Source organism: Oryzias melastigma, linkage group LG7 (assembly GCF_002922805.2).
Source record: "Oryzias melastigma strain HK-1 linkage group LG7, ASM292280v2, whole genome shotgun sequence".
NCBI lineage: Eukaryota > Metazoa > Chordata > Actinopteri > Beloniformes > Adrianichthyidae > Oryzias > Oryzias melastigma.
Genome location: NC_050518.1, coordinates 2,714,373 through 2,739,504, shown reverse-complemented (window position 1 = coordinate 2,739,504; position 25,132 = coordinate 2,714,373). Strand labels below are relative to the sequence as shown.

The window sequence follows — 25,132 nt, the reverse complement described above, 5'->3', positions numbered from 1 at the left end:
GGGGTCGTCGCCACAGTTTTCGCCCTTTTGGGGGCGGTCGGGGTCTGACTTTGCAGCCTCATGATTGTGGGTTGGACCCTGGTGCTGTCCTGGTCTGGGTGGGCACTGTGGTGATGTTCCTGTGGCTGAGATGGCTCCTGTTATGAATGGATTCCCAAAATACTGTTTCCTCACAGCATTTTTTAAGAATTACTTCATTGTTTGTGTGGTCATGTCTTGTGTGTGTTAATGGAGGGAGGGGGTGGGTGTAAAGGGTTGACTGCGTTTTTTCTCTTTTTATTGATTGATTTATTAATTTGTTTGTTTTTCTGTTTTTAATTGTGAAGCACTTCGAGTTGCAGAAGTATGAGAAACATTTTTTTTTATAAATAAAGTTTGATTGATTGATTTAGTGGCCTGCTGAAGCACCTACACCACTGCTACAAGTTTTTCCAACTGCATTTTTATGTCTGCTCCTCATTCATAATGACTTGCATAATAAATAGTCAAAAATGAACTTATAATCTTATTTTTTGTTTTTTAAATTTGTTTTCCATCATGAAAATAAAACCACAAAAACATGTTAAGAACGTGATTTTAATTGGAGTGGATTTAAACTGAGTCTTTCAGCTGATGTTCTGGAGTCTGTTCCAGATATGTGGACCATAGAAGCTGAATGCAGCCTCTCCATGTTTGGTTTTGACTCTAGGAACTGACAGACCGGATGTAGACGACCTACAGGTTGCTGAGAAAATGATTAACCTTGACTACCATTCTCCTTGGTGCTTTGACCTAGTTTCAGTCTTTTTTTTTAAAACAATAGCATCAATGTCTTTTTTTTTTTTTTAGAATAATAGTTTTTGGATCTTTAAGGATAATCCAGCATGAAATATGGATCAATGAATAATTAATAAATTATAAATATGCAAATAAACAGAATGACTTTTTAAAAGTATTTTACGACACGGTTTGATTGAACTATTCGTGCCTAGAAGCAGGTTGCGGCAATGTACTTTTAGGGAAATGAACTTGCAGCTCACCACGTGTTGAAATCACGTGACGCCATAACCGGAGACACCCACGTGACCCTCAGAGTGACGCAAGTGACCCCAACTGTCATTTTTGACAGGTGTAAATGGACGATTTTTATTCCAATCGTCCCTCCGATACACAGCAGACCTGTTATAACACAGTGGCTGTTCCTCCACTCACCTCGGCGGAGCGGCGGGCTCCCAGTAGCGGCAGAACAGGTGCAGTCCGTCGGCGTTGACGATGTGCGGCAGCTCGGAGTACGGGACTCCCTGCGGGCTCCGCCGCGCGCCAGCTCCCGGCTCGGGCATGGAGGGCTCCTCTGTAACGGAGAGACGGAGCAGCGATGTCAGCACGTCGCTGCCGTACAAGTAGCAGCTGACGGCGGCGGCGAGCAGGCAGGCGGCCGCGGCACCGGCGTTCATGGCTGTTTGTTGTTGTTTTCTACCAGGAACGCATCTGCGGTGATGCTGAATGTGGGTCAGTCATCAGAGCTGCGCGCGCGCGCACCAGAAGGAGCTGGTGTCAGAGACGTCCGCTGCCGGTGTGACGTCACGACCATATGCTCATTTCTCTGCAGCTGATATTACAAACATTCAGATATCCTATTGACTTTCATTGATTTTGTGCTGTCGAACCTTAACAGTGATCCACCTTAACCAGGTGAGGACTTACCTATAACCTCAACCAGAAGTCCTAAACACTCCAATGATTATAAAAAACAAATATCAAAATACGGAAATAAATACAAAAGTACACAACTTTACCTCCTTTGAAACACAAAAAGAGTCTTTATAATGAAGTTCAACGTTTAAAACCGATAAAGACCTACCTGTCCCCCACACAGAGTCCAACTACAACCTCACAACACACTATTCTTAGAACAGAATTCATGTGGCATTCATGCCACATGAATACAAATGCACTGGTGCCATGAGCACCAGCAAAACAGTGGCGGAAACTGCATGTGCTCCAGCTGGCACACCTCAGGAAAAGAAATTCAAGCTGTTTCAAATCATCTTCACATTTTCTTTCAACATCAATAAAGATGATTGACTCTAATAACTAATCATGAAACAAAAGAGCTCCACGTTTCGATGTTTGTTGTGGATGAGAGCGCACGAAAAAAAAATGTCCAAATAGGAACGAGGCAGTCTTACTGTCACTTAAGGCATCTTCCATTGTTTCCAGCTCCGCGCGGAGATACGTGCCTCATGTCCGCGCGTCGGATCCCCACAGCGCGCCTCAGTGACTGAATGGGAAGCAGCGCTCATGCAGATGAGAACCTCCGTCACAAGCTCGGAACGGTGAGAAAGAAGCCTGTCGAGCTGCAGCGAAAACACCGGACGCAAGGACGCGCCTGGAGCGCCGCTGTGCGCTCCTCACGCCAGTAAAGAAGGACGCAAAAGAAGCAGATGCGCTACAGTAACGGGAAAGGTCTGCTGGGTTGACAGAAAATAAATAAAGCCTCTTAAAAATGCCCACAGATCAGCATCCGCCTGCGCGTCCTGTCCCACATGCGCGCTCAGAGTGTCCAAAGAACTACCACCACTCATGGAGATGGACTAACCTGAAGTTTTTGGAGTTCAAGTTGTAAGTTTGTGCCTCCGTTTTGTCAGTTGGTTCCCTTCGAAACTCACCACTACAAAAATGCAGTCTGGCGACGAAACTAAATACACACACACACACCGACACAACACACACCCTTTCCACCCCCTCCCACTCTTTGCTCTTTTGAGTAAATCGGTTTAGTCCTCATTCAGGACTAAATCTGTATTGATTTCACATTATTGGTGTGGACCAGCTCCATTTAATTGACCCTAAAATGTCATTTATCAATGCAATATGAGCCTAAGTGTAAAAGCTGACGGGAAAAGGTGGAGCTGCAGGTGGGAACTGTGTGGGACTCACCTGGCTGCTATTGTTTACCAAACAGCTTCCATTACTCGATCTTTTGTTTAGTAGCTCACTGTGTCATATTTCCTTTTTCATATACTTATTTCACAAAAGGAACCAGATCATTAATGACATGCAAACAATTGAATTTTTTTTTAACCCTTTAACACCTGAGGTGTCACCGCCCAGCCAGCAAGGCCAAGTGTCCTAAAATTGGGGGGAAAGGTGAACCCTAAATGGGTTTGTCCAGAGTTTCTGTGGTAGTCCCACCTGTGTTTGCCCTCATGGCTTAAGTGGACACTCATTGGGCAGGCTTGCTATGTTATCCAGCTGCCTGGTGTACAGTGGAGAATGCTAGCTCAATACAGTAGAGCTTGCTGGCTCAATTTAGCAGAGCTTACTACAGGAGCTAACTAGCATGCTCCAGTGGAGCTCGCTAGCTCAATATGAAGGAGCTTGCTAGCTCAATACAGCAGAGCTCGCTAGCTCGATAGAGCAAGGCTCGCTAGCATGCTACAGTGAAGCTTGCTAGCATCCGAAAGTGGACCTCATTAACTCGATAATGAGGATCTCACTAGCATGCTGCAGTGGAGCTCATTTCAGTAGAGCTCACTAGCATGCTACAGTGAAGCTCTCTAGCTTGATACAGCAGCGCTCGCTAGCTCAACACAACGGAGCTCGCTACCTTGATACAGTGGAGCTCGTTAGCATGCTACAGTGGAGCTTGCTAGGATGCATGTTATAGCAGAGCTCGATAGCATGCTCCAATGGAGCTCGCTTCAGCGGAGTTCGCTAGTATGCTAGAGTGGAGCTTGCTAGCTCGATACAGCAGAGCTCACTAGCTTGCTGTTGAGTAGCTCGCTACCGTGCTAAAGTGGTGCTCATTAACTCGATGCAGTGGAGCTTGCTAGCATGCTGCAGTGGAGCTTGCTTTAGAGGAGCTCGCTAGCATGCTATGCTGTACATCAGGTGGCTGGCTAGCGTAGCGAGCTAACCCACTGAGTCCGCATTTAAGTCAACGTTGGCAAACACAGGTGGGGCCACCTCGGAAACTGCGGACAAACCCGTTCGGGGTCCAGATTTTCAGCCCAATTTTAAACCTTATGGGGCCCACTTGGCCTTGCTAGCTGGGTGGTGACACTTAAACACAAAATCTTACTATAACTTTTCAACCGTTAATATGATCATTCCAGTGGCACGCCGCTTTTCTCTTTCAGAATCTGCTGGAATTATTGTGTTAACGGTTGAAATGTTACAATGAATCAAAGAACATAAACACTGGAGATCCGGTGTTAAAGAGTTAACAAAAACCAAATCTAAAATCAAAAATGATTTTGTCAGTCCATTCTCATGTTTTCTAGACATGTAATGGTTAGTCTGAAATCTATCTTTGGTTTTTGCATCAGTCATGGAAAAGCCTGAATCAGCCTTACACACATATCATGTGTCAGAGCCTGAAGTAAAATTCTTCAGGGCTCTTCTTCAACTTGTCACATATACCGTTTAGATGTTCATAAAGACTGTTGAAAGGCCCAACATTGCCAAACAAGGCTTCAGAGTTGAGGGAAATGACGAAACAACGCTGTTGAGTTGCTGAGTTTACCCATGTTTTTACCTTGAAATTCTACTGTCCTGCTACTTATTTTGAAAACTTCCAGACTGACATTCAAGGAAGTTGTTTAATCATGAACCATGTTACTGTCCCAAACATCAGAGATAAAGTATTGTGGATTAATCTTCTAAAATCCCTTAGTTTTTGGTTCGATATTTGGTTCACATTCGGTTTAAAACACGTGAACCAAATAATGAAAATTAATCAAACACAAATTGAAAACTAAACTGACTCAAGGCTTGATTCTCTGTGGACTCCTTATCTCGAGCAACCATTTTCATGAAGGCTATTTATAACCTTCTCGCTACTGTTTTATCCTGATCAAAATACAAAACAATTCCGAGTATGTGCTTTCAGACCCATGAACTGTGAAATTGTTGCAGTTAAAAAAACAAGCGTCCTGAAAAGAGAGGAACAAGTTTGGCAGCAGGACAGTAGATGTTTGTTGTCCAGCTGAACATCTCTTTTTGCTGACATCTAGTGGATGAAAACAACATAATCTCTCACATGTTTTTGTTTACAGTATTTTTTTTTCTTTTGCAATCTTTATTTCCTAAAAATACCCCAGACATTTTTCAGTCATCCACAAATGAGCTCCACCAAAACATTCTACTCAGACATTAAATATTGAAAAATTACAGTTTAAACAGACTTTAAAGGAAATCTATCCAACTTTCACTAAATATTGTAATTTCTGTTCATTTCCTCAAAGTAAGGGAGTTTACTATTTGTGGTTTTGATTGGTTAAATATTTCTGCAGCACCGTAAGATTGCAGAAAACTACCAAAAATTATGTGAAAAAAGTGCAAATAAAGTCATAAATATTTGAATGTTCCTTTTTAGGTACAATGATGAAATACATAAAAGTAACAAATACAATCACAATTCCCAATGTGAATTTTGTTATTTTTTATCTTTTCCCAATTGAAAATCATCAAATGATTTTTGTTTCATTGTTTTATTGATTGATTGATTGATTGGACAATTTTTTGATTTACATGAAAATAAATACAAATCTTTGTCAGATTTTCATTTGTGACATTTTTATGACATTACATAGTCAAACACAGAACTAAGTTGTCTCTACAAAGCAAATATAAAAGACAATATCAACACATTCTGAAAACAACACTGACACTTCAAGCTAATGAAAGTTTTCAAGCAAAATTTGAGGCAAAAATCTAACATTTTTACTCTTGGTTCTCATATGGACAAACACTCGTATGAATGGTGTGTTTGAGTTTTCTCATTCTTCGCTCTGCAGAGATGCAGGTGGAACGGATGTGAGTCCCAGATATTTTTAAGCGCGTAGAGAAATCCTTCAGCAGGCAGACTGTGTGCCACTTTTTGGTGACATCCTCTTCAGAAATGTGTCGCTGGGAGCTCCTTTAAATAATAAGAACACACCATTTCAGAACAGAGACAATGAGCCAGAGAAGAAGAGAAACATGTGTCACCCTCAAAAGTACATGAAAAAAAAAAAAAAAGCTTTTTGACATTTTCCAATTTGAATCTTCAATTCACATTGATGCAGTGAATGTTAAATGTGTCATTTTGCAGGAATGTAGGGCAAGGCAGCTTTAGGGACTTCTTTGGCTGATTTTTATGCCACAGAGTCGCATTATTCCAGCTGGTATTCGGGAGTATTGAACAAACATAAGATTTGAGTTACTTTGGCTAATACTTATTAAACCACAACATCAGGAATGAGTGTTTTTGTGTTTTAATGAAAAAGGGTAGATTTTAAATAGTAAACAGAAGTAGCTATTTTCATTTTTTTTTTAATGAAATACAGCATGGTCTGCAAACGTATAGATTTTGTATCCTCATGATTGTGTAAATGTTTACAGCATTTTTGGTAAGTTTTTCAGCATATAACTCAATCACACTTTCAGCAATTTCGGCAATCTTGGTATTAAAACATTCAGCTCGTTCAGGACATTAGTTCTTGTAATTTTGGTATTCATAAACTTTACAGTTTTTAAAATACTAAGCAAAGTCTTCAGATTTTGCATTTTTAAGTAGAATAGTAACAAGCCTTTAAAATATTTATAGACTATGTTTTCATATTTTATTGAAATTTTAAAAAAATTGCATTGAGCTGTTATATTAGCATTATGCTAACTCATTTTGGGTAACTTGTCATCTACTGAGATTTTTTTTTTATGCTAATTTGGAGTTTAGCTAATATGTTAGCAACATGCTAACGTTTTTGGCTAATTGAGTTTACTGATGAATTTTAGCCTAATTTGGAGTTTAGCTAGTATTTAAACAACACACTAAATATTTTTGCAAAATTGGCATCTATCTGGGATTTTTATGCAATTTTACTACAAATTTCAGAAATTTAGGTCAACTTCAGCGATCTTTTTATAGTTCTTTAACAAAATTTCTAGTCTTTTAGCAAACTTAACATTTTGCAAATAGTTTTTTGCTTTTTCAGCATATCCCTTCAGCAAACAAAGTAAATGGCATCACCATTTTCCGCAAAAAAAGCTTCAGCGACTACTTTCAGCAAAAAACATTCATTATCACAGGTAATGCAACTTTTCTAGTTGGTCTTGTGTTGTTTAAATTATCCACTTTTGCATCACTTGTGTGTCCAAACTTCTTTCTGGGCTAAGTTGTGAGACAGTAAAGGGCTTAATTTAGCCTTTAGTTCAGAATTCAGTGACTTAAAAATTATTGAAACTAAGCAACAAATCTCTCAGAATGTCATGTACAGTACAAAAACACAGTATTTTACTGGTTTAAATATTTTGTTGGACAAAACTGACTTCCTTCTCAGTTGGATGTAATGACTTGTTTTAAGACAAACGTTGAAGATCTCGTTGAGTCATTTGATCTGAAAGCATCTCATTTTAAGCAATACCCTTTATTAAAAAAATCTTTTTTTTTACTTTACAGTATGTGAATCAGAAGTCTTCATTGTAACTGTCAGCAGTTAAATTGTGGAACTAAATTATGGTAGCAGATGCTTTATTTGTAAATGCGGAGTGCTCTTATTTTGTGCTTGATTTTAGGGAAACTGTTAACGTTTATTTGGCTCATAACTCAGTAGGAATTATTTAACAACAGCACGACAGAAGTTTGAGAGTTAACCTGCACTTATGTATAATTTTTTAGAGATTTTTTTCTTAAAATGTGTAATTCTAGCCTTATGACTATAGTGTTGAACTTTTGAAATGTTGAAGATATGACACATTTGGGAAAGAAATACTTTTTAAAGCACTATAAAACTATTTTAAGGCACATTTCTAATGTCCAAAGCAATATACACTACATTACTAAAAGTATTGGCTCACCTGCCTTGACTCACATATGAAGTGAAGTGCCATTCCATTCCAAACCCATAGAGTTCAATATGATGTGGGTCCTCCTTTTGCAGCTATTAGAGCTATAACTCTTCTAGGAAGGCTGTCCACAAGGTTGAGGATTGTGTTTATAGGAATTTCGGATCATTCTTCCAAAAGCGCATCGGTCTAGTGTATTTAAATATTAGAGTTTAGAGTTAATTTTAAGATTTCTATATGTCTTAAAGGGGAAAGACACTACAGAGTATTTTAAGAAATGTTACCAAGACAAATTCTATTAGTTCTATTGGTGATTTTTTCACTTATGACATAGAGAAAAGCACATTGTTTTCTATATTTGTTTTACCGAATTCTGAGAATTGTGTTTTTTCCGGCTCAGACGTTCACATTTGCATGAGAGCAATTTTACAATGCGTGCACAGACTGATGGTGGAGATCTGTGCGAGTACTTTACTTGAGTACTTTAATTGTCCAGGAAATGCCCGAGAAAAAAAAACAAAGGACATTCCAGACTGTGTGTTTAATTATGTGTTGACAAAAACAATCATTGTGGTGTGTCTGCTGCTTTTTCTATTTATGGCTACTTTGAGTTTTATTCACATCATTTTATGGTTCATTATGTTTTTAGGTGTTTTAAGCTCTACTTTGCATTATTGTTCTATGAAAAGTGCTTCATAAATAGAGTTTGATTTAAAAAGAGAAGTCAGTCCACACACATCAAGATTAGAGCAGGATTTTCATCTTAGACAAGAGTTTTTCCCTAAAGAAGAGACTCTCCTCTCTGTTCTGCAGGTCGAACCAAGCTAAGTTCATTTTATGATGTATGAGAAATCTGTCACATTCTTTCTACGCATTAGAGTTTCATTTTGACAAAGTCTTCAAGCATATCTTGCTAAGTTCAGGCAGGTCTCACAGTGTGGGTGCAATCTCCGGTAATGGAAAATACCCAACTCTGATTTCCCCTCCAATCTATCCTCATCCAAGCAGACCATCAACTTTTCCAAAAACAAAGATGGTGATTTAGTTTTTTCAAATCCATAAGAGGAAATTCCTTTTTTACAATGTATTTTTCTTTAGCTGTTTAATGTGTCACATAGTGTCATACCTCGTCACTGTCCTCTTTTTGTCTTCTTGATCTGGCAGATTGACAGTGAAGCACGGCGTCATGGATGGTGGAGAACAGACAGGACTTGGTCACTTTTTCATTGAAAAAGCCTCCAGCTTCCAGGTTGTTCACCACACCAGCTAAACAGACAGGATGAAATCAAACAGACAATAATTGAAAGACCAAATATATCCTTTAGGATTGGAAAACACATAAATGATTGCTATGATTAAGATTGATGGTTGTATACAGTATGTATGCTCTCTGGTGAGCCTGAGAACCTTCTCCTCATCTATCCAAACTAATTAAAGCAGTTGAAATCATCTGATCAGAATAATACCATTTTAATTTCCAGAGTTTTTTATTACCCCAAACAGAAAGTCCGATTCATTTTGGTGTTGCTCTGATGGATAAATAAATGAACACAGAGCAACTCTGTATTATTCATTTGCATGGCCCAGCAGTTGATTAACATTTGCCTTTCATATGACAACTCAGGTTCCAGATTTGCATCTGTTTCCATGATGAAAGTATGTTACAAATCATTCCAGGTTTGTGTGTAAACTTAATACATTCAGTGTGTGCTCCAAGGTGTTTGATGAAGTGGTGATAAACTCATTTATTAATTTCAAATATTTTTTTCTGCATGTTTGATCATGACAGCAACGTCTTTTGCCCAGAGGACAGACTCACGCTGGCAGGCGGCGAGGACCACCTCAATGCCAATTTCCCCGTAATCCCTCCGAATCTGAAACAGACAAGCAAAAACGGAACCAAAAGTTAGACTTTAAATTGTCCTGAGAGTCATTAAATGGATGCTTTAAAGGGTTGACGGATAAGTGGAGGCTCAGAGAGGTGTGGGAGTGGAAACATCTGCAGGACTTTTTTGTTTTACTTTGAAGAAAGTATTCAGATTTTTGGCCGGTTTGTTGTTCTTTGAGGAGTTTCAAATATGGGTGGAAAATTAGGTGGAAATTACAAGATTCATATCAGCTACATTTTGAAAAAAAAATAATAGACCATCATTTCGATAAGATCTTGTAAGAAAATATGAGGGTTTTTAGTGAGTGTCATACAGGCGGCTGGGTGGCTCAGTGGGCTAGGTGAAGGGCTGGCATGCAGGAGCCCGGGTTTGATTCCCAGGGTTGTCCACTGATCCCCAGATTGGGTTCTTAGGCAAGACCCTTGACGCTGCTGCCTAACTGGGTCCCTGTGCCCCTCAAGTACAGGGTTGTGTCAGGAAGGGCATCCGGCGTTAAAAACTCTGCCAAATCACTGATGCGAAACAGTGGGTGCTGTTACGCTGTGGTGACCCCGAAAGGGATAAGCTGAAAAGGAAACTACTACTTTAGTGAGTGTCATACCAGAGAAAATGGATTTGGATCACAGCCAAATCCAAACTGAAAACTCAGATTACAGCACAGAAAAGGGAAAAACCCCAAATCATAAAAATTCGAATTATTTTACCTATTTTTAACATTACATTTCTTTTTCTAAACAAGCTTCAAAATTATATATTTATATTTATATATACACACCCATAAATGCATTTCTATGGAGAGACAATAGACTCACCTCAATTTGTGCATAACTTTGGATTTGTGCGTCCAATACATTTTGTGCATGAGTACAAGAATTACGAAAAAAAAAATACTATTTACACACACACAGCTTAAAATTACAACAGCTTGAAACTGACCATTTTAATACTTTGAAATTTGTAAATTTTGTATTAATTCCCAAAATGTATTGTGAGTTACAAATCAAGAATTAAACACATTCAAATCCAAAGTAACGCACAAGTCAAGAATTACACACTCATAAATCCAAAATTACACACAAATTAGGCACGTACAAATATACATTTGCACACAAGTCAAGAATTACCTATGCATAAATCAGGGTGATACCATATTCTCTCCATACATTTGTGACAAAGGCCTTAAAAAGAGTAACAAAAAGTCTTCCTGAGAGATGTGTTTTTTGTGTTCTTCAGTATTTTATTTCTCAGGATTTGGAAACTAAGCAGTCTGACATGTTGTGCCAGAACTGAATGTTGCTTCTTGTAGCATTAATTGTCTATTTGTGATATTTCCATCCATCCATCTTCTTAACCGCTTCATCCCTTTCGGGGTCGCGGGGGTGCCGGAGCCTATCCCGGCTACTGATGGGCGAAGGCGGGGTACACCCTGGACAGGTCGCCAGTCTGTCGCAGGGCCTCAATCACACACACATTCACTCACACATTCACACCTAGGGGCAATTCAGAGTCACCAATTAACCTATGAAGCATGTTTTTGGACGGTGGGAGGAAGCCGGAGTCCCCGGTGAAAACCCACGCATGCACGGGGAGAACATGCAAACTCCACACAGAAAGGTCCCAGCCGGGATTCGAACTGGGGCCTTCTCGCTGTGAGGCAAGAGCGCTAACCACTGCCCCACCGTGCAGCCCTATTTGTGATATTTGTTCAACATAAAAAAAAAAATCTAAAGAGTTCTGTGACCGTCTTACATTTCGTAACGTTTTGACCCCCACTGTGTCCAGAAAGTTGACAGGGCTGAGGTCCAGGATGATGGCTTGTGGCAGTGATGGGTCGGGCTCCGGGTCCACATGGATGACAGCGATCTCTCTGGGTTCTTCATTGTCGTGCTGCTCCTATACAATGAAATTATCAATTTTACAGTTATGGATGTCCGGCTGGGTAAAATGATTTTTTATTAGGATCTTTTGAGATTCTTGTTGAGGTGATGAATATTCTTGTGTTGCGCTATCATCTCACCATGTTGACTCCATTGCTTTTCAGCTCTTTCTTGGCTTTCTTTGCAACTTTCTTCTCGTGCCGCTGTCGTTTGGCCTCCAGTTTCTTCTTGGCCGACAGGATCTTTGTAATGTCGATGCCGGACTGAAAGGGACAACAAAGGGCAGCAACACGTGAATCTGTTTCTCAATGAGGATGACCTGTACTGCAGGTGAAACTGGTTTGTATTTGTTACTGGTTTTGTCAGGAGTTACAGTTGCAAGTCTGAACAGTAGACTAAAAAAAATAAATAAAACCATCAAGCAAAAATAATGGTCACTGTCTGTGAACGTGTTTGCCCTCCTGGAATGTATGAAACACAAGCACTGTTATGCATGAAACCATTCACATTTACCACAGGAATCTGCTGTGACATTATACGGTTTCAGAGCATGAATTTATGATGCAATTACTCTGTTTTATGGGTTTTTTATGGCTACCTTGATTTATGCTTGACACTATCTGAACTATGAAAATAAAGTCTGTTGTTCCTTCCTGAATAAAGTCTGAAGATCTAGATTAAATCCAGAAACATATCCATGAAGATTAGCCTTTTAACACAGAACCTTCAATGTGTAATTTTTTTTATTTACTGTAACTTTTTAACTGTTAACATGATCATTCCAGTAGATTCTGAAGAAGAAAAGCGGCGCATGAGCCGCTTTTCTTCTTCAGAATCTACTGGAATGATCATGTTAACAGTTTAAAAGTTATAGTATGCTAAAAAAAATGTGTTTAGGCATCACCAGCAATACCTCAAGGGTTAAACACTGTTGCTGGAGTGAAATATGGACCTCATCTTCAACCTAGAAGCCCTTTTCTGAGCTTTTTGAAGTTCCCTCGCTGCTCCTCATCTGAATAATCCTTGCCTCCAGCCCGCATCATGACTCCTAAAAGTCTGTGCTGACTCCATCCATCCCTTAATTCTACTTTTTGTCTGCTTTCCTACCAGCTCAGAGGATTTCTGGTGCATGATGCCTGCATGTTTGATCCTGAAGGTTCCTTGCAAAGCTTCTTACACACTCACTGGATCAGTTCTGCTTCACAGAGACTTCCTATGAGATCCACTCCGGTGAAAATGGTGTTTTTGGTGTTATAACATGTTCTCATGACTGATGATTATAGAGGAAATTAAGCTCAAAATTGTACTTCTGAGTATTTCTTTATTCAAATTGGTGTGAATCAGGAGCAGATGAACAAAATGAGAGCTTAAATGTGACAGAAAGGAGCTTCCTGCTCCAGGCTTTCAGCAACAAGAAGGGGAAAGGGGACGGGGTTGCTCTGCGCTATTCCCTCCCATATTTCAGAGGCAAATGTCTAACAAACTATCACTGCTCTGCAAAAACTATGTCCTATAAAATGACACAAGTTCTGTTGATTTTGGCTGAAAATGGCATAATCATAATTTAAAAAATGACTAGGAAGACTTTTAAAAAAGATTAAAAGGTCCAAAGATTTCATCTTTTTTTTGTTTCTATCTTAAATAGAAATAAAAAGAAAAAAATAAGAAACATTTTAAGTTATTAAAGCAGCAAGTAAATTCTCACACTATATTTTAGTCCATTAGACCCTTTAGGTCTTGATGATTTTTGTTAGTTTGTTCCTTTAACTCAGAAAGTTCCCCAAAACTGAAATAGAGAAGTGATAAAAAATGCCATAAATGTTTGTCAGACTTAGCTAGCATCAGTGTGACAAACAGAGGTAAACACTGCACAGGCCTGAATTATTTATATAATATATTTTAGTAAAACATGTGAGAGTAATAGTCCCAAAGTGCTTCCCAGTAATATTCAAGGGGTTAGGAGGTGATTGAAGTTTGTAGCTGATACTAAAGATGATTCAAGAGGGCAGCCTCTTCCTGAGGTCAAAGGTGAACAAAACTTTGGTTGTAGTTTTAGACTTAAGATGGCGGTCTGTGTGTAAAATTTTGTGAAGATCACTTGAACAAAAGTTTTCTTTTCACCTATTGTGCCAAAATGGAAAAACGGCAAAATTTCACACTTGGCCAACAAGTAATAGGTCCATCCGATAACACCATAATCATTTAAAAAATTACTGAATATTTTGTTGGATTTGGAGGTATATTTTAAGCCCCAAAAGAGATTTTGGCTGCATTCATTTCTTGACCTTTCCCCTGATGTGATGTCATCTTTCTTTATTTCTCTTTGAGTGGGGGGAGGGTCACAATGTCAAAAATGTATTTTCATCTGTCACTAAGTACGTCCATATTTTGGTGAGATTTTGTCGGGCCTCTGGTCACTTGCAAGATGGCGCCAGAAACAATCTCTAGCCGTAAGCGGAAATTTCGCAACTTTAGGAAACAAGATGAGTGCTAGTACCGTAGCAGAACTTTGAATGAATCTGCTGTAAATCAAAGTGACATTTCTAGAATTTCGATAAAGTTTTGTGCATAAGTGTAACGGAAACGTAATCACGACATGGTGGGTAATAGAAGAAAAAAATATTATGTTTCAACAAACTACAAAAACGTGTTGTTTTAATGTGGTAAAATAAACAGATGCTTCAGCCGGGCTGCTCAATGACGACTCATGAAAAAAGAAACAACCTAAAAGAGTCTGGGACTTTGACATGCTGACATTTTAATGAATCAGAAGATCCCCTATCTCCCTCCTTGATGCAGTCTCTGCCACCCTCTCTTCCCTCCTGTCTTTTGTCATCTTTTGTCCACCTTCCCTCAATTTGTCTTCTCTTTACACCAAAGAGACGTGACAGAAGGGGAGGAGGGAGAGAGACGAGGAGAAGAAGAAGGGAGAGGATGACATTTTAAACAATGTCTGTCATGGCTGGGACGTCTGAATGGGTGACAGGTCTCGATAGTCATTAGTGTGTCAAAAAAGATGTTTGCAAGAATGGAGTTAATCGCACGGAAACTTGGGCAAGATGAATTAGTCGTTTCCTGGTGTTTGTCTGAATCTGTTTAATGAGTGATTATTACTTTTTACATGAATTTGTCTTTAGACTCACTATTTAAGGACTGAGCTCTGGCTTCTATTTTTACCGCTAGAGTCAGTGAAGAAGGATACACTCTGGACAGCTTGACAGGCTGCACCAAATGAAACCTCTTACTGAACTTTCAGACTGCAGGAGAAAGCAAAAGGAATCAATGAAAGCTCACTGAGGCCAAGTGGAAAATGAAAACTCACAAAAATTGTCTGGCTTGGAATCGTGTTGGCGAAAAAAACGGAAGACCCACTTGGAAGAAAAATTTGTTTTTGGCATTTTTGACATCTTTTCGTGACATTTTTCTCATGATGGAAGACGTAAATAAAGAAAATTAAGCTCAAAATTACATTTCTGAGCATTTGTTTTATTCAAATCATTGTGAATCAGGACCAGACAAAAAAATGTTTGAATAAAAAGCTTATTTATGATAATTTATTTATGGGCCGCAAGCTCCCCTGGATGTGTCAGGAGATCCTATTGTGACGTTGTAACTAAGTAAAAAACGTATCAGAGTTGTGTGTGTGTTTGCTCTTACCTTTTTACCGAGCGCCTCTTGGTACATCTCAGCATTGGCAAAGTAGAGTGTTGCAGAGGAGCGGAAAATTAAAATTCCTGGCACCTGGTTCACCTACATTTAAGGATTTATTACAAAGAGAAAAATGAGTATCCAATTTTTACGGAGAGAAAATAGCATCACCCAATTTGTGCGTGTGTATTTGTTGATTTGTAAGCTGTGTCTGCATGTTTGAGTATAACTTTGGTTTATGTGTGCATAATTTTTGATTTGGAACTCATACAATACATTTTTTCTGCGTAACTTTGTGTACTTGCAATCGTGTATACACATGTACAAAAACTACGAAATAAAAAACAAATACAATGCACACATGCTCAACTTACAATTACAACATTTTAAAAGTTAAACATATTTAAAAATTATACACAAATCGCCTGATGCATTGACACAAAACTGCATTTATGGACAAATCTGATGTGACACTCGATTCACATCTTCAAGATTTGTGTGTAAATGATGCATTTAAATGCCATTAGAATGCTGGGTCATCAGAGTTTTCTTATTTTTGAACTTAGATTGTGAATAATATCTGGCGAAAACTTGACATTTTCCCACTTTCTTATATAATAATATATAATTGTATAATATAATGAATATAAATATATATTTTTAAACAGTCAAATCAGTCAAAGCTAAAGTTTCTCTATTCTCATCACTCCCGTGTGTCTGCGCTTTCCCTGCAGCGTCTTCACTGGAAGACTCTTCTGCAACAATCATATTTTCTCTCTCTAAATTTCCAGTTTTAAAGGAAAAAGATTATAAGCTTGGAAACCTAAAACCAGGCAAAAACACTAAAGTGTGTCTGCTATGACACAATTCCTGATTTAACCCTTTAACACTGGAGCTCCTGTGTTTATGTTCTTTGATTTACTGTTACTTTTCAACCGTTAACACAATAATTCCAGTAGATTCTGCTCATACGAGCCGCTTTTCTCCTTCAGAATCTACTGGAATGATCGTGTTAATGGTGGAAAAGTTACAGTTAGTTAAAGATTTTGTGTTAAAGCGTCACCGGCGACGCCTCAGGTTTTAAAGGGTTAAAACGAACATTATGTTTCACCATTGAACTGAATTGTGGGGAAAGTGAATCGTTTCATCACTGCTGCAAACTATTTTACTTTGAAAGCATCAAATTTGTGCCAGGTTATATCCATTTAAATGTTATATTTATTGTTTGATTGGATTACATAAGTTAGTATAAGCCAACTGAAAGGTTTTTCATCACTGTTACTTAGAAAATAAAAATATTTTTCTGATTTATTTTTTGTTATTGTTTTGTAAATCACACATTATTAAATCTGGGTTGATACAATCTATTAATCAATTTGAATTGATTTAAGCTTAATAAATCAAAAATCGATACATAAAAATATAGATTGATTTAGCACATAAAGCTAAAATCTGCTAGCTTGATGCTAACGTTTAATGGAATTTCCCATAGGACGGCTAAAGCTAATTCTGCGTTGACCTAAACATACATTGCTGCAAATAACATGTTTCGAAAATCACAGGCATGAATTTTCCAAATTCTAAAACACAGTTTTTTTGCTCATACTTTCTTCTTCTTCTTCTGGAATAAGGTGTAATGCTAGAGCGCAATCGCCACCTAGTGGCCAAACTGAAATGCTTCCAGGAGAAGCAGAACAATGTTTACAATGTTAATGATCTGAACATTTTAGTTAGAACTTCTCCTTTAGAGAATCCATGTAACACTGTATGATATTAACAATTTTATTATTTCAGTATTACATTTTACAGTGTGTAAACTGTATCAGATTCAAATAAAATATACAAAACATAGAATAAATTATTAATGTATTTCTAAAAAAAAGTGTATAAATGTGTAAACTGTGTAAACTCAAAATTGAATTAAATCAAATTAGGAGGATTAAAAGAATAAAGAAAAAATTGAAATCAAATTGATCCAGGCTCTGTGAATCGAACTGTTTCTGGAAATTATTATTGATACCCAGCCCTACAAATTATATATTGAGCCAAATCAAAACCAGTGACACAAAACTTGAGATTTGAATCCAATTGTGAGCATATCCTAATGTCTGCACAATGAGTGCTGACCTAAAAGAACCCCAAGTTATGTACATTTCAGCTCAAACTAGTTAAAATTTGCAAGTTGGTTGAGTTTTACAACAAAGATATTTTAATAAAATCTTTTTTTTTCTTTTTTAACAATTCTAACCTTAAATCTTTCGTCCACAAACCTATTCTAAAGAGAGAAACGTAAATTGGGGGTGACTTCAAAGAGTTATGCAGCAATTAAACAATAAAGGCTGTCATTTCTGCCCTGTTTTGTTAGTTTACTCTTTAAAAATAAGTTAAAAATTCATTGGTAGAATTTTGTACTAATTTTGATTTAACATTATTACATTTTTAAGGCACTAACAGTTGGACACGTGTGGACTCACGTGACGCTGCAAGCTGTCAAACAACAGAGTTAACCATTAACCAAGAGGCTTTGATGTTGCACGTTAAATACTGATATCTAAAGAAAAAAAAACCTTGCTTCATTTACCCTCGTCTCACCAACGTCCAAAAGTCCAAAAGCTTCCACTACAACTACAACAATAAATAAATAAACTCCAATGATGGAGGCAAAGACTATCAATGGTTCAAAGCTGTTTGCTGATGCATTAATTATCACCAACTGATAGGAGGAACGCTCATAAATACCCACAGACACCAACAAAGAAGAAGGCATGAAGCTGTAATGACTCTTACATAACCAGTTGTGCAATTTATGGCATTTGTAAATTGCTAACTTAACGGCTTGAATATTTTCCTCCTCAATGGTTTTAAATAACAAGTTAAAACTTGTTCAAGTTAGAAAAGCATATTTGAGATGAATTTAAAACAAATTAAAATGCTTACTAATAAAAACTGTCATGTGTTTGCTCCTTACCTCGCTGTAACTGTCCAAAGGCTTGTAGATGTCAGTGTTTTGCACCTGTCCTAAAATGGAATACTTTGGTCTAAATCACAAAACAGAGACAACAATTGTTGACACATTTGGTTGAACTTTTTTTGGGGATAAAATCTCAGCAGTAAATGAAAAGCGAGTTTTCTTACAGCTGCGTCCTGAAGATGACGGTGAGCATGGAGAAGGCGATGGAAGCGGCGAGGCCCAGATCCGGGTTGAGCAGCAGTGTGAGGAGGAAAGTGGCGATCCAAACCAGCTGGAGACAGAATCCTCAGAATTAATACCTCCTGATAAAAGTCATTTCTGTTTGTTGATGTTTGGTTTCTATTCACTTGAGTCCCAAACTGATCAGAACTGTTTGATTTATGATAAAAACTAGATGTTAAATATATGGATTGCTGGAAAGTTCTAATAGATAATGTTATAATTATTAATGTGGTTGAGTAGCAGTCATTGGAGGATGGTTGTGTTGTTAAATCGATTGGTTTCATTTATAAATAAGCCACCAGCAATTTAACATATGAGCTTATAAATGTGGAAGAGGTAAGAATAAATACATTATGTTTAATTTTCCTCCCACTCCTTTTTCCAGCTGTTGTTTGTGTATATGTGTGTATCTGTATATCTGTTGATGTGTGAGTCAGTGTGTGGACTATATGTGGATTAATTGTAGTGGTTTGTTTGTTTTTAATGTTTCAATTAAGGAACGAACAAACAAAGCAAACAAATAAATGTTAATCTAGAATGAAAAGTTCTCATATAAAGACAATTTGATTTAATTTGATGACTTTAGCCACAGCACACGCTGTGCTTCTAGTAAAGGTAACTGATCACGTTTCGGCTGGATATAGCCAAAATCAATTTTTTTTTATTATTATTATTACTTTTTTGATCCACTCAGTTTAATTAATTTAAATTTTGAATTCATACAGTTTACACTTTTAAACACATTTGTTTAGAAATAGATTAATACATGCTTGAATGTTTTCGTATTAATCTGATTCAGTTCACGTTCTGTAAAATGTATTAGTGAAATCATAATGAGATTGTTAATAGCATACATCGTTACATGGATTCTCAAATGGAGAAACTCCATCAATTGTTCCGCCTCTCCTGGAGGGCGTTTCAGTTTGGCCACTAGGTGGCGATCGCACTATAGCATTACACTTTATTCCAGAAGAAGAAGAAAGTATAAGCAAGGAAAATGGTGCTTTAACCCAAAAACGGTTACTTTAAAAAATATTCCCATGAAAAGGTTTGGAAATTCATCCCTGTAAGTAAATAAAAATGTTAATTTGGTCAGCAATGTATGTTTAGGTCGACTGAGTGTTAGCATTAGCCGTCCTATGGGAAACTCATTATACGTTAGCATCAAGCTAGTGGACTTTAGCATTATGCGTTAGATCAATCTCTACTTTAATAGATCGATTTTTCATCTACTCATCTTAGATCGGGTTCATCAACCTAGCACTAGATCACAGTTTCCGCTCACTCACCATGTCGATTTTGCTGCTCTTCCACAGAGAACCAATGTCCATGAATTGCTTCAACATGCCTTGAAGGTTGACGTGGATGATGGCGGCCAACACCGCCTAAAAAAACAAACAAAACAAAAGTAGTTATTCAGCAGGAGGGTTAAGAAATCCTCAGAGGTCCTTGTTTGTTAACAAAACAAAACACTAATATATCAATTTAGATGACATTTTCCTAATTTATTATTTAGGTCTGACACACACACAACTATTTTACTAGGCTTTGTGAATTCAAAAGAGCCTTTTAAACATTTAGCCATTAAGTTTAACCCTTCACACAATTTACCGTTTCTTTCTGGTTGTGTAATTAGGCCCTATTAGCTGGTTAAACCTGATCAACCTGTTAAAAGTTTCTCCAATTAGTTAATCTAGATTGCCTGAGCTTGTTCTAAAGTAAATTTAGCATGAAAATGAAAAGCAACAAAACTTCTTCTGTGATGTTTTTGTCCCGTGGATTCAGCTTTGAGGTTACCTTAAAAAAATGTCACGCTTTCCTTCTCAGCCTTTGACACTTCTTTATAGTTCTACATCAGCACGTGCACACACCCACACACACACACACACATTACCTTGGGCAGATCTTCAAAGAGAGTACCGATCCACAGCGTGATGAAAAGGATAACTACAGCCGACAGAGCCCCAGCAACCTGCAAGAAGAAGACCGAGGAGTGAATAAGAAGAGAGCTGTAAAGAGAAAACAACAATGAAAATAAAGTTGGAGGCTTTGTTAGAGGGATTCAAGCAGGATTGGTTATCATCATCTTTATAATGAGCTTATTAAGGCATCAACGATTCACCATGTTAAGATGTAGGACATATAGTAAGAAAATTGATTTCTGAGTATTCCTTTTTTCACACTGTTGTGAATCAGGAGCAGACGAAAAAAATACAGTTCTCATATTGTAAGGTTGGGAGTGTGAGGGGCTGTAAGCTAGTGGGAGAGAGTGTGGAAAGTGACGAAAAGGACACCGGCTGGCTGTCCACAACTCGGAGGCAAATTTCTCAGGAATTCCCGCCGCTTTGCAAAAACTATGCCCTAGAAAACGACTCTGGTTTTATGATTTTGGCTAAAAATGGCATCACCATAATCAAAATACCATTAGGGATGCTTTAAAAATAACTTTAAATTTCACACCAACCTGAGTCTTTCCACCTGAGCTCTCCTGAACCAGCGAGCGAGACATGGAACAGCTGATTGCAAAACACTGGAAAATCCCTCCAATGGAGTTACTTAATCCCAGAGCCACCAGTTCCTAAACCATGAGAAGCAGTTATTTCACATGGCAGCACACTGATTCATTTGTTCATCCATTTGTTTCCTGGTTACCTGGTTGCTGTCCACCTTGTAGCCATATTTCAGGGCAAATATTCGCCCCAGCGAGATGGCAATGCCGTAACCCACCACCGACAGGGCGAAGGCATCCCCGATCACCGAGCCAAATAAATTTACATCCGGGAAAACAGGCGGCTGGAGCCTAACGTATGGGGACAAAAGAGACAATTATCAGTACGAATTGATTTTTTTTTTTGCTGTTTTTTTTAGTCTTTGTCTTACCCGGAGGGAATCTCTCCCACCACATCTATTCCATACTTCTCGGATAAATTCACCTGCCAGGAGACTATCGTAGCGATGATTATCTAGACAAAATACGAAAGGAGACGTTTTAGCCCCTCCAGGAAATCATTTCAGTGTTTTAAACATTTTTTGTTTACTTACAGCTATCAGTTCTGTAGGTATTGGAACTGGTATTTTTTTACTCAAGTATGCATTTAGCTCCTTTGCAAGGAAAAGGCCAACGATTGCCACCAAAGTGACCACAAGAGTGCCGATGTTTGTCTTTGGAAGGAGATAGCAAATTTCTATCACAGTCTGAAAAAAGAAGAATTGTTATATGTTAATATGTGTGGAACATTGGTGAAAAAGACTCAAAGATAAATAAAACATCTTAAAGAACCATCAAAATTAATGAATTCATATTTAGTGCTGAATCAAACTCTTTAATTCTTGGTTGGAAATGTGAGTAAATGTATCTGTTAATCTTTAAATAACCAATAAACACTTTGTGACTGATTTCTGTGAAGAAGAAGATCTTTCTTACGTATATCAGGGAGAGAGGTCCGCTGTATCTGTCCGGGCTGATGCCAAAGCTGTATTTGAGCTGGGACACAATGACGTGGATGGCAGCTGCTGTGGTGTAGCCCCTGACCAGCGGCTCAGACAGGTAAGTTACCACGAAGCCGAACTGCACCACGCCAAGCAGAATCTAGCAGGTTTAGAAACAACAGACAGATGGTTAAACGGCAAAAATGGAATATTGAGAAAGTCGAAAGACCCTTGTTATAAGAAAAAAAAGCAGATTTGTTTATTTGAAGAAAAATGTAAAAAAATATATTTCTGGGAGTGAAAGTTTTTGCAGTGTATATTTAAAAAAACGTTTACCTTTTTTTGCAAACAGTCAAATAAAAAAAAATGCATTAATGCATCATACATGTATCAAAGAAGAATGAAAATGTTTTTGTTAGTGCAGTTTTAGTTGGTTGATTATGTTTTATACCGCTTCATTTAACATAACGCTCATTTTTAATCTTATATTTTCAAAAATAAAAAGTTGCTCAGAGAGTTGCACTCACTCACACCCATGAATTTACTCCCGCTTCACATAATTTTCTTGTCAATTCAGAGTCATTTGAGCACTCGAAGGGCTCTCAGCTGACAGACTTCTGGGAGTATTTGCCTCCTTTTTAATTTTTTCTAGAATTTTCTTTAGATGTTCAGTCGAGATTAGGATAACATGAAACTAAAGAGTTTTTCATTTCACCTTAAAACACTCCACTTTAATCCTCTAAATATCATTAAACATTTAACACCCATAAGTTTCAGCAGCCGTCAGGTTGATGTTTGCTTGAGAGTTAAATTTGCATTTGAGATCTCCCTGTATTTATGGTAGAATTAATTCATAACAATTTTTTGTTTTATATTCTACAAATAGATAGTAGTTCCTTAATTTTCTGAGGATATTCATACAAAATCCTGCTGCTGTCAATCATTGACAGTTGAATTTATTATTTTTTAGACATTTCTGAAAAAATCTGTGCAAAAGTGTCCCAGAACCTTCAGCATAATGTAATCTGTATTAGTCACAAAAAACCCACATCTTAGCTTACATTTATTTTTTTTATCTTAAAACATTAGTAGAACAGTTTATCTTTTCCTCATCTCATTAAATCCAATCTAATCTCGTCCCTTTTGCAGAAAAATGTACACTTCCGACCAATACTACCCCAGAATCTGCTTGGCTCCATTTCAGAACCATCTACATCGACAGTTAGTTACCTGAAAGATTCCAGACATAAAAGTGACCGCTGCAGCCACCCGGACCCTCTCTGCATCCCGAGCTACTGTGTCTATAAGGCTGGCGTTGGTCACGTTGTCCCATGTCATGAAGTCCGAGTCGGGGGCCAGCCGCTCCGTGACCCCTCCTATCATCACACTCATGACCGCGTACGTTCCTGAGGAGGAAACAGATTTCACTGGTTTGCATTAGGAGCCCCTCTGACTCTATTTTCATTAATTACTTTGAGGATGTTAAAGATTTGTTAGGAGGCGGATGATTGTGGCTCCAGCTGAAATGACATTTATCAAAACAGTTCAAAGATTGTATTTTTGGTGTTTTTAACATGTTTTTATGGCATTTTTCTGTTGATGGAGGACATATGTGTAGAAAATTAAGCTTAAAATAGCATTTCTGGGTATTTATTTATTCAATTTGTTGTGAATCAGGAGCAGATGAAAAAAATGAAAGAGATTGTAGGTATGACATGAACCTACAACAGTAAGCCCCAAACCCTCTGCTCAGCTCAAAGATGGTCGGACTGGGACTTTAAACAAAAGCCATTCAGTCCCTGTATTCTTAAGTCAAATTTTTCTTTTTCTGAATTGTGTTGCTTAATACTCATTTTTGCAAAACTGTTTACACTTTTACTCATTTTCCTCTAGCTTCCATCAAAAGAATACAATTTAATTTGAATTATTTGTTTCAAGCATGAACTTGTTATGAAAATAAACCTGAATTTCCAGTGTGTTAGATGCTGAAAAAGAAAAACTGGTTTTTTGAACTGTCAAGTGCGTCTGTCTAATCATAGAATGAAAGTTGTTAAAAAATGTGGATTCAAATTTCATGACGATGTAAATGGCTTTAAAAATTCTATGTATTAATGGTGCTTAAGAACCCAGAGAATGCCGTAATCACACCAGTCTGTTAGGCCTAAATTATGTTATGTGTTGACTGATTTAGAAAGTAGAGGTAATTAAAGGTACTTCAGTGCAAAGCTTTTAAACAAGTCTTCAAAGTCTTGAAGACGAAACCCTTACCGAGGGAGATGTGCTTGGACGTGCCGAAGATGAAGTAGATCAGGACCGGGTAGAAAGAGGAGTACAGACCAAAGATTGGGGGAACAGAAGCCAGCAGAGCGTAGGCCATACCTGCACACATGAAGAAGGGAGCAGTGATTATGAAGAAAGGAAAAATTATGTTTTACACATAGAGGACTCAGAAATGAGAGTTTGTAGTGTACATTACATTTTAGTTCTTGTATCGTATTCCTGATGTTCTTACCTTGGGGCAGTTGCATGATTCCCACACTGATTCCTGAGATCAGGTCACCCACTGCGTTCTCTTTAATGGGGTAACGAGGGAGCCATGATAAGATGGGAATAGTACTGAACAGAGTCTTCTTTAGTCTGGGACCAGAACACCTGAATGTGGGAGGAGATTCCAGACAGGACGGGAAGAAAAGAGGAGAACAAGAAAATTCAGGGTCACTTCTTCATAGGTTTGAGTAGTTTGGAAATCCATAAATCCGTTCGTCTATTTATCCAGCCGTCCGTCCACTTGTCCGTCCATCCATCCATTTGTCCGTCCATCCATGTAGTCATTCATCTGTCTATCTGTCCGCCTTCCGTCCATCCATCCATCCGTCCATCCGTCCAGTCATTCTTTCCATCCATCCCTCCCTGCATTCATTCATCTGTCCATCCATCCATTCGTCTGTCCTTCTGTCAATCCATCCAGTCATTCTTTTCATCCATTCATCCGTCCGTTTGTCCATCCATCCGTCCATCCATCCGTCCATCCATCCATCTGTCTATCTCTCCAGCCGTCCATCCATCCATCCATTCATCCATTAATCCATCTATCTGTCAATCCGTCCATCCATCCATCTGTCCATTCGTCTGTCCGTCCATCCATGCATCCATCTATCCGTCCATCCATCCGTCCATCCGTCCATCCATTCATCCATTAATCCATCAATCCATCCATCTGTCCATTCGTCTGTCCATCCATCAATGCATCCATCTATCTGTCCATCCATCTATCCGTCCATCCATTC

General features: G+C 38.1%; 2 protein-coding genes across 2 annotated transcripts in view; both read right to left on the bottom strand.

The window, feature by feature from the left end:
• mgll (monoglyceride lipase) overlaps positions 1–1,937 on the bottom strand; it is a gene marked incomplete in the record, with an annotated part of 34,198 nt that extends 32,261 nt beyond the window's left edge. Inside the window, 1 exon segment of the mRNA XM_024292971.2 lies at positions 1,192–1,937. Coding sequence (XP_024148739.1) covers positions 1,192–1,433 — 242 coding nt within the window.
• Positions 1,938–5,037: 3,100 nt separating this feature from the next.
• The window catches only part of slc26a6 (solute carrier family 26 member 6), a 22,992-nt gene continuing 2,897 nt past the window's right edge, over positions 5,038–25,132 (bottom strand). The window contains exons 3-20 of the mRNA XM_024292970.2: positions 24,358–24,497; positions 24,114–24,224; positions 23,076–23,251; positions 21,841–22,005; positions 21,459–21,611; positions 21,297–21,379; positions 21,069–21,216; positions 20,881–20,994; positions 20,311–20,388; positions 19,706–19,801; positions 18,359–18,465; positions 18,192–18,261; positions 15,233–15,325; positions 11,716–11,838; positions 11,448–11,591; positions 9,629–9,683; positions 8,936–9,075; positions 5,038–5,902 (exon numbers count right to left, since the gene is read on the bottom strand). Of these exons, the coding sequence (XP_024148738.1) occupies positions 5,879–5,902; positions 8,936–9,075; positions 9,629–9,683; positions 11,448–11,591; positions 11,716–11,838; positions 15,233–15,325; positions 18,192–18,261; positions 18,359–18,465; positions 19,706–19,801; positions 20,311–20,388; positions 20,881–20,994; positions 21,069–21,216; positions 21,297–21,379; positions 21,459–21,611; positions 21,841–22,005; positions 23,076–23,251; positions 24,114–24,224; positions 24,358–24,497 (2,020 nt within the window). The 3' untranslated portion in view covers positions 5,038–5,878. The remainder of the gene's footprint in view (positions 5,903–8,935; positions 9,076–9,628; positions 9,684–11,447; positions 11,592–11,715; positions 11,839–15,232; positions 15,326–18,191; positions 18,262–18,358; positions 18,466–19,705; positions 19,802–20,310; positions 20,389–20,880; positions 20,995–21,068; positions 21,217–21,296; positions 21,380–21,458; positions 21,612–21,840; positions 22,006–23,075; positions 23,252–24,113; positions 24,225–24,357; positions 24,498–25,132) is intronic.